At 42.0% G+C, this 12,278-nt stretch overlaps 1 protein-coding gene across 1 annotated transcript; it reads left to right on the top strand.

Moving 5' to 3' along the window:
• Positions 1-555: 555 nt before the first annotated feature.
• Positions 556-10,120, top strand: ODAPH (odontogenesis associated phosphoprotein). Its single transcript, XM_058719720.1, has 2 exons — positions 556-737; positions 8,474-10,120. The coding sequence occupies exons 1-2, from the start codon at positions 671-673 to the stop codon at positions 8,836-8,838; spliced, it is 432 nt and encodes a 143-aa protein (XP_058575703.1). The 5' UTR covers positions 556-670; the 3' UTR covers positions 8,839-10,120.
• The last annotated feature ends 2,158 nt before the right edge of the window (positions 10,121-12,278 follow it).

The following is a 12,278-nucleotide window of genomic DNA, read 5'->3' as shown; positions in this document are numbered from 1 at the left end:
TCTCCCTCTCTCTCTGCCCCTCCCCTGCTCACGCTGTTTCTCTCACACAAAATAAATAAACATTAAATTAAAAAAAAAAATAGCCATGTTTGTGTGGACAGCGACCGTGATGGCTACTAGAGAAGATAGTTTTGTGACGCTGCTGCCTTTGGCTCCTGGACAAAAGCAGAGAAGAGAAGAAAAAGCTGTAATCTCTGACCCAAGGCCTGTGAACAGCCTCTTCAAACCACCTGGGTCAGGAAGACTTTGGACAACGCCCTCCCCATCCTGCTTGGCTTTTTAAAGTAAGTCAACCACACAGAGGGAAGCACTGTTGAGTATTCCCTAAACAGATTCTTTCTTTTGCCCAGGCAGACCCATAGAACAAGTAAAGAGAGGGCACTACGGGCAGAGAAGATTGGAGGGAATTAAAAGGGTAGTGAGGGTGTGGTTGTCCACAATCTGACTCCAAAGGATAGATGAATGCCGTTTGGCTGTCATTCCAAGAAACTTCTGGTTGATAAACACTGTCTGGTATTTCCTTGCTGATTTCTTACCCTCATACCGCAGGCCCTGATTCCTGTGGTCCACTGAGCAAATGCAAATTACCTGAATCAGGCTGCCAGTGACTCACCGGCTCCCCTTTAAAGCAACTTGGGCTCGGGGCAGTGACTGCTCAGGGTGGAAAGCCATGGCTCACCAACTCCGCTTCGCCTGCCGGCTATTGGTCTGCTGGGTGGTGGTAACCGTGGCAGAAGGTAAGGCTTTGGCTCTTATTCTACTGTGGGTCCCTAATTAATAACTTGTGTGAAAAGACAACTATATGTATCCATGAACCGGACATAATTTTGTCAGCTTCCATCAGCCTGTGTGGTTGAGGAGAAAGAAGCTAAATTTTGCCATCTGAAGACCTTAGTCCTCGTCTCAGCCCTAACTATGTGACTTCAGACATACTTAACCTTTCTCACATCAGTCTCCTCATATGTGAGGTGACAGTATTAATAATTATTTTGGGGGTTATAAGGACAAAATGAGCTATCTTGCAAGAAAAGCTCTTCCAGCTCAAAACACTATCCAATACCAGTTATTATTATTATAAAGCTAACAGTTTCCACCCTGAATTACAGGGTCCACCTCTTGCTATCCCCAGCAGCACAGTAATTTGCACATGGTGGCTGTTTAATCTCTGTTTGTTAATTGCTTTAATTAATCATATCTAGGCAGCTGCGTCTTGGGGCTACCGAAGTGAACATAGCTTTCTCTAGGATTATATTACATTCTGCTTCTCCACTGCTCCTATTCTCTTTCCTTTCCCCCATCACAAGGTTTCCCAGGCGGCCTGAGCTTTAAAATTGGTTTGCACACCCCTGGAGGAAAGAGAGAAAAGGCTAGGGAAGAGGGGAGAAAGGGAAAGGAGAGAAAGAGATGCTGGGGGATCTGGGTCTAATGTTGTTTCTTTCACAAGTCACCTTCGTTCCAGCACTAGATACTGTTCAGGGAGGTGAGACCCAGGATCAAACCAACTACCCTGGGGTCTCTGCAGGGGCTCAGCCAGACCCTAGTCATCTCCCCTCCCCCAAAGCTCACATACAGAGGAGAGGGGCAGAGACCCGGAGGCTGGGGGCGAGACCACCAGAGGTCACTTTGCCCAACCTCTGCATGAACTCTGGCAATCAGAAGGGGAGGAGATATTACAAATGACACCTGCCCCGTTCCCAAAACCAGACCCCCAAGCACCACCTGCTGAACGTGACATCTAAAACGGGCATCGTAAAACACAACCAGCCACCTACCTGACATCTTCTTTCCAGAAAGTGAACCACTCTTCGGGAAACTTTGTAAATACATAGCTGAACAAGCTATAATGAGGTCATAGGTATATCCACATCTGAAAAAACACCAATTAAATGTGAGATATGACTTCTGAATTTGGCTCATGCTTCCCCACTGTCCCTCAGGCTGGCATCGAAACTCCTTCAAATGTAGCTTCGCTCTATCCATGCAGCCCTGGTTCCAGCTCGTCACTCGCCTATCTGTGCCGTGTCTGGTCGTGTGTGGGTGTCCAAACTCACCCTGCCCTCACCTGTTTATTGCAATTCTGCTTCACCTGATGACATTTAAATGTAGCTATAGGATTGCTCCGCAAAGATTTTTTTTAAGGTACATAATTGAAAGGGGCGCCGGGGTGGCTCAATAGGTTAAGTGTCCTACTCTTGGTTTCAGCTCAGGTCATGATCTCATGGTTCATGAGGTTGAGCCCCATGTCGGGTTCTGTGCGGACAGCGCAGAACCTGCTTGGGATTCTGTCTCTCTGTCTTTCTGTCTTTCCCCCTCCCCTGCTGGCATGCATGTGCGTGCGCTCTCTCTCTCTCTCTCAAAAATAAATAAACTTAAAACAAAAGAAACACATAATTTAAAAATTGCTATCTCTCTCTCTGACATCTCGGAATTATAGCAATTTGTACATCATCCGTGACACGTGCCTCTTTCTGCTCTGTAGTACAGATCCATGTATTCGTAGCACTTCCCAAGCGCAGGCCCGTGTCTTTATTATCTCCGAGTTTGCCATAACACCTAACACAGTAACTGCACACAGTGGAAATGACTGGCTTTATAGCACAGAATTGAAAGAGGCCTTTGTGACACTTTCTGGGCTCCAAATTCTTTCCCTGTAGGCTTAGAGATTTGACCAAAAGAGCCAGTCATTCTGTGAGTCTACAAAATGACCTGAGTTGCAGTTGTTGTGAGTAAATTCATCACAGAACTTATATTCCTTTCTGGTTCAACTCTGAAAGCACATGAGAATTTTCTATGACTCCATGGGCCTTATAAGGGGAGAACTGCGTACTTAAACATTATGTATGAGTTTACTTCTCTTAAAAATCAGTACAGTTCATTACAAACCAGCTATCGTCTGCCCAAATAACCACAGACTACAGGTAATTGTTCTGTTGGGGTTTTTTTTCTTTTTTTAAAGAAAAGGGACTTCTCATCCTTACTTAAAAAAAAAAAAGTACTAGTTGTTGATATGCTATGAATTTCATGTCTAGACTATAATAAACCCGCTCAAAATTGATATCCAAACTTCAAGTGATACTTTGGCTTGATTTTTTATTATAGTCTAATTTTAAATGTAAGTTATTGCAAATTTTCTGGGACTGAAATTAAATACTCATGAGCTTCATAAAATCTACAGAGAAAACCCCTCAACATCTGCCTGACCATTCATTCAATTTATTGACTATGTACTGGACCCCCCTCTAAGCCAGGTATATTGTAGGTGCTAAGGACAGAGCCATGACCAACAGAATCTCTGTTTTCATCAAGGTCCCGTTCTAATAGCATCTGTACCCTTTAGTCCTATCAGTAGCACACATATTTTATACTTAAAGTGGAACCAGATAGGCCCAAGAAAATGGGCCTTTGTGCTGATAGAATCTTTCTTCCACGACATTCAAGATTAATAATAACAGTAGCTAATGCCTACTAAGTGCATACTGTGTATAAGACATGTTCTGGACACTTTACGTGTCTTAATTCAGATAACGCAACAAGCCAACGAGGTAGGTAGTATTTTTTTTTCCATTTTACAAATAAGGAAAAGGAGACTCAGAAAAGTTAAGGAACCTGTCAATGGTCATACAGTTATTAAGTGGCAGAGCTCAGCGATCCTGGTTCTAGAGTCTATGCTTTAAACACTATCGCCTTCTGTCTTATAAATGTTTTTAATCTATATTTATTTTTATAATGTTTATTAATTTATCTTTTAGAGAGAGAGAGAGTGGGGGAGGGACAAAGAGAGAGGGAGACAGAGTATCCCAAGCAGACTCTGTGCTATCAGCACAGAGCCCCATGCGGGACTTGAACCCAGAACTGTGAGATCATGACCTGAGTCTAAACCTCAGACGCTTAACCAACTGAGCCACCCAGGCACCTCTCAATCTGTATTCAAATATTTGACCTACTTTGGTCTGATTAATGTTACAGAAGGGCTCTCATCTTTGACATTCAGTGCCTTTGAGGGCATGTCTGTGTGTTAAGTATTGAAAACCATCTATTTATAATGATCGCATCATCTCTGAGAGGTGGGGAGATGGTAACTTTGGCAATTATAGAAACAGAGATTTCTCTCAATCAATTCAATTCCACTGCAGGCACTGTAGCAGGGCTAAGGAGATGTGGTCTACAGGGTGGTCATGTGGATGTTCCAGTGGAGAAATACAACCACTGAATAGTAATCACACGACTGATGAGTATTCTGAAAGTGGACTCCCAGAGTGGTATGGAAGCATAGCGCCAAGGGCTTTAAGCCAGCCTCAGGGTAGGAAAGACCTCACTGAGGAAATGAAGCATGAAATATGCGTAGGAGTAAGCCAGGCAAAGAGGACAGGAAATGGTGCTTGGGTATCTGGAACCAGTTTGTTAAAAGCCCAGGACTGGTAATGATTTTTGCCAAAGTAGGTTTTCTTGAGTAGAGAAAGCACAGTCAGGTTCTAGTAGATTAAATATGGGGGGCCATAGGGGGCGCATGTAGATGACTGTGTAGATATCTCTCTGAAGTGAGAGAGACAAGAACCAAAGAAGTTCATGGCAGATCACTGAAGTTTTCTTTCTGAAATATGCAGCTAAGTAGTCTACTTACAAAGGTAGAGAGACTTTTGAAGAAAATTCTTCAAATGAATGACAAAGAATGAGAATTTTGAAGGGGCTTTGAGAAGAGTGTCAAAGATTCAGAAGCCAGTGGGAATGGAGCAGAACAAGGAGAAACAAAAGAATTGGTGAGCAGTGTTAACTCAGCCAAAGTTGGAGACCATGAATGGCATCAATGTCCTCACCCAAATGTGTGGCCTTAACCTGTACAGTTTCCCAAATCAATCCCTCTGGTTCCCACATTTTAGAGCCCTTGTGCTAGTCAACCAGTGCCCTGCAATAGTCATCATGTGTCTAGTTTGCTGGAAGAATATGGTTTTACGTGGTCCTGCCCACATTCTTGGGCTGGTTACTAGGACAAGCTTGTATCTTGATACAGAGCTCTTGGAAATCCCCAGGAGAGAGCAGTGAACACTGCTGGACATCCCAGAATCAGAGAAAAGCTACCTAGCAGGCTCTAACACCCCAGAGTCAGCAGGAAGATTTGGTTGAATAGCCTCAGGTTTGAGAAATGAGATGAGCACAGGGGTAGGTGGTTGATTTGTTGTTAATGGCTGGAATACAGTGTACTGAGAGGCAGAGCTCAGGCCTAGCTAAGTCTGATCTAATAACAAAATGTCAAGATGGAGTTTAAGAAGAAAGTTAGTTTCTGGTACCTGGGTGGCTCAGTTGGTTGAGTGTCTGACTCTTGATTTCAGCTCAGGTCATGATCCCAGGGTCATGCTTAAGATTCTGTCTCTCTCTCCCTCTTCCCTTCTCCCTGGCTCACATGCATGCATTCTCTCTCTCTCTCTCTCTCTCAAAAATAAAATAAATATTATTTAAAAAATTTTTTTATCTTCATTTTTGAGATAGAGACAGAGCTCAAGCAGAGCAAGGGGAGAGTGAGAGGGAGACACAGAATCTGAAGCAGGCTCCAGGCTCTGAGCTGTCAGCACAGAGCCTGATGCAGGGCTCAAGCCCATGAACTGGGAGATCATGAGCTGAGCTAGTCAGGGGCTTAACCAACTGAGCCACCCAGGTGCCCCTAAAATAAATATTTAAAGAAGGAAGAAGGAAGAAGAAGGAGGAGGAGGAGGAGGGAGAAGAGGAGGAGGGGAGGAGGAGGAGGGGGAGGAGAAGAAGGAGAAGGAGAAGAACAAGAAGGAGAAAGAGATGGAGAAGGAGAAGAAAGAAGAAGAAAGCTAGCTTCTCCACACTGACTGGATTCTCTGCAGAAAGCTTTCATGTTACAACAGTTCAGGAACAGACACCCACTCAAGCCAGCTTAAGAAGAGAATAAAGTAGGGGCACCTCAGTGGCTCAGTCGGTTGAGCTTCTGCCTCTTGATTTTTGGCTCAGGTCATGAGCTAACCATCATGAGATCAAGCTCTGCTTAGGAATCTCTCTCTCCCTCTGTCTTTCCCTCTCTGCCCCTCCCACAAGCACACACACACACACACACACACACACACACACACAGACACACGCACACACACGCTCTGCCTCCCTCTCTCTCAAAATAAATAAATTTTAAAAAGGAGGCACCTGGGTGGCTCAGTCGGTTGACTTCAGCTCAGGTTATGATCTCACACCTGGTGAGTTTGAGTCCCAGGTCGGGCTCTGTGCTGACAGCTCAGAGCCTGGAGCCTGCTTCGGGTTCTGTGTCTCCCTCTCCCTCTGCCCCTCCCCTGCTCATGCTTTGCCTCTCTCTCTCAAAAATAAACATTAAAAAAAATTTTTTTTAAAGAGTAGGTGGAGTGATTATTATAAGGATATTTCTAAGACCCTTGTGCACAGCCAGGCTTCAGAGGGATCAGCCCTAAAGAGTCAAGAACCAAGGCTACTCTTACCACCACTCTGTTACCACATGGTCGCTTGTCTCTCTTTCTCTGAAAGGCCTTACCATTTTATGGCATCTATGGAAAGACTGGCTTCTCTGCTTACTCATCATTCAACTGGCCAAACAAAACCTAACACTCCAGTCCCTGCCCTACACCTTCCACTAACATCTTCCACTGTGTCTCTTTGTTGAAATCCTTAAATGAGAATCTGATTGGTCACTGGCCAACCAATGAATGAGGTGAGTGTCTATCAGCAGGCCAAACAGCCATAGTCAAAGATACGTAGGACTGACCTTTCCAGGGGTTGTGGGTAAAGCAGAATCTCCAGAAGGGGCTATAAACACAAGCAGGAAATAGGTATGTCCTACACAACCAAGAAATCTGAATTCAGTTGTTCTAAAGGGGAGGGGAATCCAGTTCTTTCAAGTGCCTCAGTATTTTCAACTTTCTGTGGGGAATTTGTTTTTCCATCATTTACATATAGCATCCCCTTCCAGGCCTGTGTTGGTAAGTTTGTAAAAACGTGAAAGAATAATTTTCTGAAGGGTTTACTTTTTCATAGCCAATTCCATTGGATGATACAGAGAAGAGTGTTCTCTATAGAGAACACTCTATAGAGAAGACCTTGACACTTGAGCTTGACCCAAATTTCTTCTCAGAAACTAATTTCATCCTGGTTTTTAGTACTTGCTCCCCTCCTGTGTGTAGATGCCCACCCCCACCCCCACCCCACTTCCCTCTTTAGGGAATGATTTCAGTGCTACGGGAAGTGAAGCAGACCCCTTGGATGAATAGCCTTCACAGGGAGGGGCAGTTATTCTTATTTTCTTAACATTAATTCTTTTCCTCCACTGAATTTTCTTTTTTTTTTTAATTTTTTTTAGTGTTTATTTTTGAGACAGAGAGAGACAGAGCATGAATGGGGGAGGATCAGAGAGAGGGAGACACAGAATCTGAAACAGGCTCCAGGCTCTGAGCTGTCAGCACAGAGCCTGATGTGGGGCTCGAACTCACAGACTGTGAGATCATGACCTGAGCCAAAGTCGGATGCTTAACCAACTGAGCCACCCAGGCGCCCCTGAACTTTCATTATTTGGTTATAACTTGTGAACAATAAAATATACAAATCTTAGAGGTACAGACTAATCACATTTTACATATACACATATATGTATGTCTGTATGTATATAAACATGTGTGTATGTGTATGTATGTGTAAATATAAATGTGTGTGTGTGTCTCCATACCCACGTAACAACCACCTGAAACAAGATCTAAAGAATTCTACCTTAAAAAAAGATAAAAATAAATAAAAAATAAAGAATTCTTTTTCCACAAAATAACACCTACCCTAACCCTAAATTAATTACTTAAGAATTTTTTGTAACCATAGATGGGTTTTCCTTGTTCTTGAACTTCATATAAGTGGAATCTTACAGTATGCACTCTTTTGTGTCTAGCTCCTTTTGTTCAATATAATATCTGTGGGATGCCTCTATGTTGTCATATTAGTAAGTCTTCCTTTGTTTGTTGCCCCCTTTTCATTGTATATACATGGTTTGTTTAACCTTTCTCCTATTGATGGACACTTATACTGTTTCCAAGCTTAAGAGCTATTATGAATAAGGCTTAAGAAGGGTGGGGGTGGGCAGCCGAAAGCCTCAATGGGAAGAGCATCTGACTCTCGATCCCAAAGTCCTGAGTTCAAGCCCCGTGTCGGGCATGGAGCCTACTTAAAAAATAATAATAGGAATATGAACAAGGCTGCTATGAACATTCGTGAAGTAGTCTTTTGAAGACATATGCATTCATTTCTCTTGGATAAATTCCTCAGAGTAGGACTGCTGGGTCATGAGGTGTGTTCATGTTTCATTCTGTTGGACCTTGGCAGTTCTTTCAAACTTGTTTTGAGACTTCTCTATTTCTCTCTCCCAATCTTTCTGCCCTACTGCCATCTAAAGTATCTCCCTTCTGCTTCTGTTATCAGGCCTTTTTGCTGACTTGCACCTTTCTCCCTGCAGGACAAAAAGCAGTAGCCACCCCTCTTAGAGGTTCACAAGATGATGGAGGCCCTACAGACTGCGAGATCTTTACACTCACCCCTCCACCCACCATAAGGAACCCGGTGACGAGGATTCAGCTCGTCCCAAGGACACCCAAGTGTCCCTTTCATTTTTTTCCACAAGGGCCTAGAGTCCACATTAGGTTTCCAAACAGACCTTTCCTTCCTCGGAAGTGCAATCGTCGTTTTCAGTTTCGTCCGTTCTTTTGGCCACACAGTCGCCTCACTCCTCATTATAGATACTTCCCCAGAAGAAAACTATGGAGAGGAAGCTCCTCTGAAGAAAGCAGAGAGAAAAGAGAAGCCCCAAACATGCTGATGTGAAAGAGGCCAATGCCTCCGAAAAGAGATTAAAAAGATTCCTGCTTTCTTTTTCCAAACTAAAATGATTGGAGTTGAACATGAAGTATCTTAAACACCACAGACTAGAAATTGTTCTTCATGTCTGCATGGACGATATTGGCTTACAGGATATTCATGTTTGCCAGATAGGAGCGATAACTACATTACTCTTATCCCCAACTTTTTAAGATCTCAAGATATTCATGCAAATAAAATCCTAAAATGGGTGGTTCCAAGAATTCCTGTACAGACTGCAATACCAGGAGACTCGGCTCTCTCTTCTAAATTAAAGTGAAAGCATTTAAACAAATCGATATAAACCAAATGAAGACATTAATGACACCCTTTGTACTCACTGGAAAATTTACAGAGCGAAGCGCATTTACAAAGTGAACTGTAAAGGAAATTATAGAAAACTGAAAGTTTAATGTTATTCTTATTTTATTCTCTGTTTGGCCATGGTGTAGATAGTGGCTACTTATTCATTTATCTTTTACCGAGGTGTAATTGACATGACATTATATTAGTTTCAGATGTACAATGTAATGATTCCATATTTGTATATATTGCAAAAAATCACAATAAGTCCAGTTAATAACCATTACCATACAAGTTACGTTTTTTTTTTTCTTATGATGAGAACTTTCAGGATCCACTCAGTTTTCTAATGACAACGACAAAAGAATTATAATCATTAAAGCAAAACAAAGTTATGGGGCATCTAAGATAATACCTTGAAGATATCATAAACTAAATTACATAACTTAAAAAACTATTTTTTAACTGTAATATCTAAAGTTACTTTTATGTTGACTTTTTAAGCAACCAGTGCAAATTAGTTTGATAAGTATCTCACTGTTTCTCACCTTATCATCATATGGATACTAGCTTAGATTGCTTATTATTTATTTCCCCTAGAACTTTCAGTAAGTTTCCAGACTCAAAGTCTGATTAAAAGTTTACATGGATGATTTCACTCATATGTGGAACTTAAGAAACACAGCAGATGAACATAGGGGAAGAGAAGGAAAAATATGATAAAAACAGAGAGGGAGGCAAACCATAAGAGACTCCTAAATACAGAGAACAAACTGAGGGCTGCTGGAGGGGTGTTGGGTGGGGGTATGGGCTACATGAGTGATGGACATTAAGGAGGGCACTTATTGGGATGAACACTGGGTGTTGCATCCAAGAAATGAATCACTAAATTCTACTCCTGAAACCATTATTACACTATATGTTAACTTGGATTTAAATAAAATTTTTTAAAAAATTTTTTTTAAGTTTACACGGATGTTCTTGTAACTCTAGAGCTCCAAAAACATAAGTTGCGTCAACTATAGGAAGCTGAGCGAGCAACAGGAGTTAACAAATCCCACCGATTGCATTCATTGGGCATTACTGTAGCCATTCTGTAAATACTGCCTCCTGTCTGTGCCACTCACCTTGCCTGTAACATAGGAACTTGACTTTTGCATATGTGGTCAAGGGCTTACACCTGTTCCTCCCAAGAAGTGCGTGCAAAAGTTGCTGCTGCTGCCACTGCTTTTACAAAGGAAAAAAAAGAACATAAAGACATGAGGTCGCTGGGAGTGTTGCCTGGGAAAGGAAGAGACAGAGAAAGTCATCATACTGTTCTTCTTTGCTATGTGAAAAGATAAAAAGGAAAAAAAAAATCCTTCACTCGCTTCCTAGCAAATTTTCTTATAAGAACAGATATTTGCTTCAAAATTATGAGCTTAAATAAAAACTGTATTTGAAATCCTAAGAAATTCTGTATTTTGTAATAAACTGGCTGTCTCGTTTGCTTTCTTTTTGATTCATGGGGCATAATCAGAAAAGGGCCAAAGTCGGGCAAACCTGAAGACAGGTAAATGTTTGTGTTTGAATCTCACCTCCCTTTCTGGACCCCCTCCTCTGTTACAGCACTCTTCCTGCTCCCCACTCCCCACTCCAGAGTCTTCCATGGCTCACAGGAATCCCAAACTCAATTGCTCTGAAATCTAGTCCATGGAGACCTTGCTGGGTGACATACAAACCTCAGAAAAACTAAGACAAACTAAAGCCATCACCGCTTCAATGCCTCAGTCACTGCATCTGTTATAGAAAGCAGGCTGTTTCTGCAGTGTTTCATAGTGGGTACCTTTTCCAGAATAACTCTGGGTATAATTGCAACATTCCTCCCCCTTGAACATGCATAGAGTTGCCCATATGAAAAGTAGCCTACACCTGTAATTTAAAACGTATGATTTAAATGATTTTTTAAAAAATCATGATTAAAAAAATTTGTATCCTTTTGTCTAATAAATTTTTCTTTAAAAATACAATGATGCCTAGCAGGTTTATTGCCTCAGGGAGATAGTTTTCATCACTAACACCTCAAAGTGAATTTATGTATCAAATGTGTTCCTCTTAGCATGTAAGTGGGCTTTGTTGCTTTTAAAGCGATGGAAGGGTGTGATAACTCTTGTGCTTTGTGGCATGAACAGCCTATGCATGTCTAAAGTTCCGATTATGCTAGAAAGGCATACCCTGAATCTAATCATCAGACAAACCCAGACTGAGGGACATTTACAAATAACCTGCTGTGTAATCTTCAAAAATGTAGATGTCGTGGTAGGCAAAGGTTAAAGGAGATCAAAGAGACATGATAATTAAATGTAACATGTGGTCCTGGAGGTGGGAAGGAGAGGGAGAGATTACCAGAAAGAATAGTATTGGGATGACTGGCAAAATTTTAATGTGGCCATGTGTTACATAATAGCCTTATGTCAGTGTTAATTTTTTTGAATTTGATGATTATGTAAGAGAACATCCTTACATAATAAGATGAAGTATTTGAAGGTAAAGGAGTATGATTTCTTCTCAAAACCATTTCATCTCAAACCATTCAGGGGGCAGCCAAACCAGGAGAGGAGGGACATGCAGGCTGCATGGGGTTGGCTACTAAATGATTGGTTTGTGGCCCATTTAAACCCTGGGGTTTGCTACGCCCCTGATTAGACATGAAAAATTAAGAAAGAGCTGACTTATTTTATAGATGTTACCATATGGCATTTGGAAAATCATCTGAAACCAATCAAATGTTAGTTTGCTGGGACTGCTATAATGAAAATGCCACAGCCTGGGACGCTTAAACAGTGCAAATTCACTTTCTCACAGTTCTGGAAGCTGGAAGTGCAAAGTCAAGGTGTCAAGAGGGTGGGCTTCCTCTGAGGCCTCTCCCCTTGGCTTGCAGATGGCTGCCCTCTTGCTGCCTCTTCACGGGGTCTTTCTTCTCTGCACGTGTGTGCCAGTGTCTTTCCTGTGCGTGCAATTTTTCTCTTCTTAATAAGGATATCTGTCAGATTGGATATCTCCAAATATAGTCACCCTCTGACGTATTGGGGATTAGCACTCCAACATACGAATGTCAGGATAAA

This window comes from Neofelis nebulosa, chromosome 3 (genome assembly GCF_028018385.1).
Source record: "Neofelis nebulosa isolate mNeoNeb1 chromosome 3, mNeoNeb1.pri, whole genome shotgun sequence".
Lineage (NCBI taxonomy): Eukaryota > Metazoa > Chordata > Mammalia > Carnivora > Felidae > Neofelis > Neofelis nebulosa.
The sequence above is the reverse complement of the archived record's forward strand: the minus strand, read 5'-3'. Positions and strand labels throughout refer to the sequence as shown.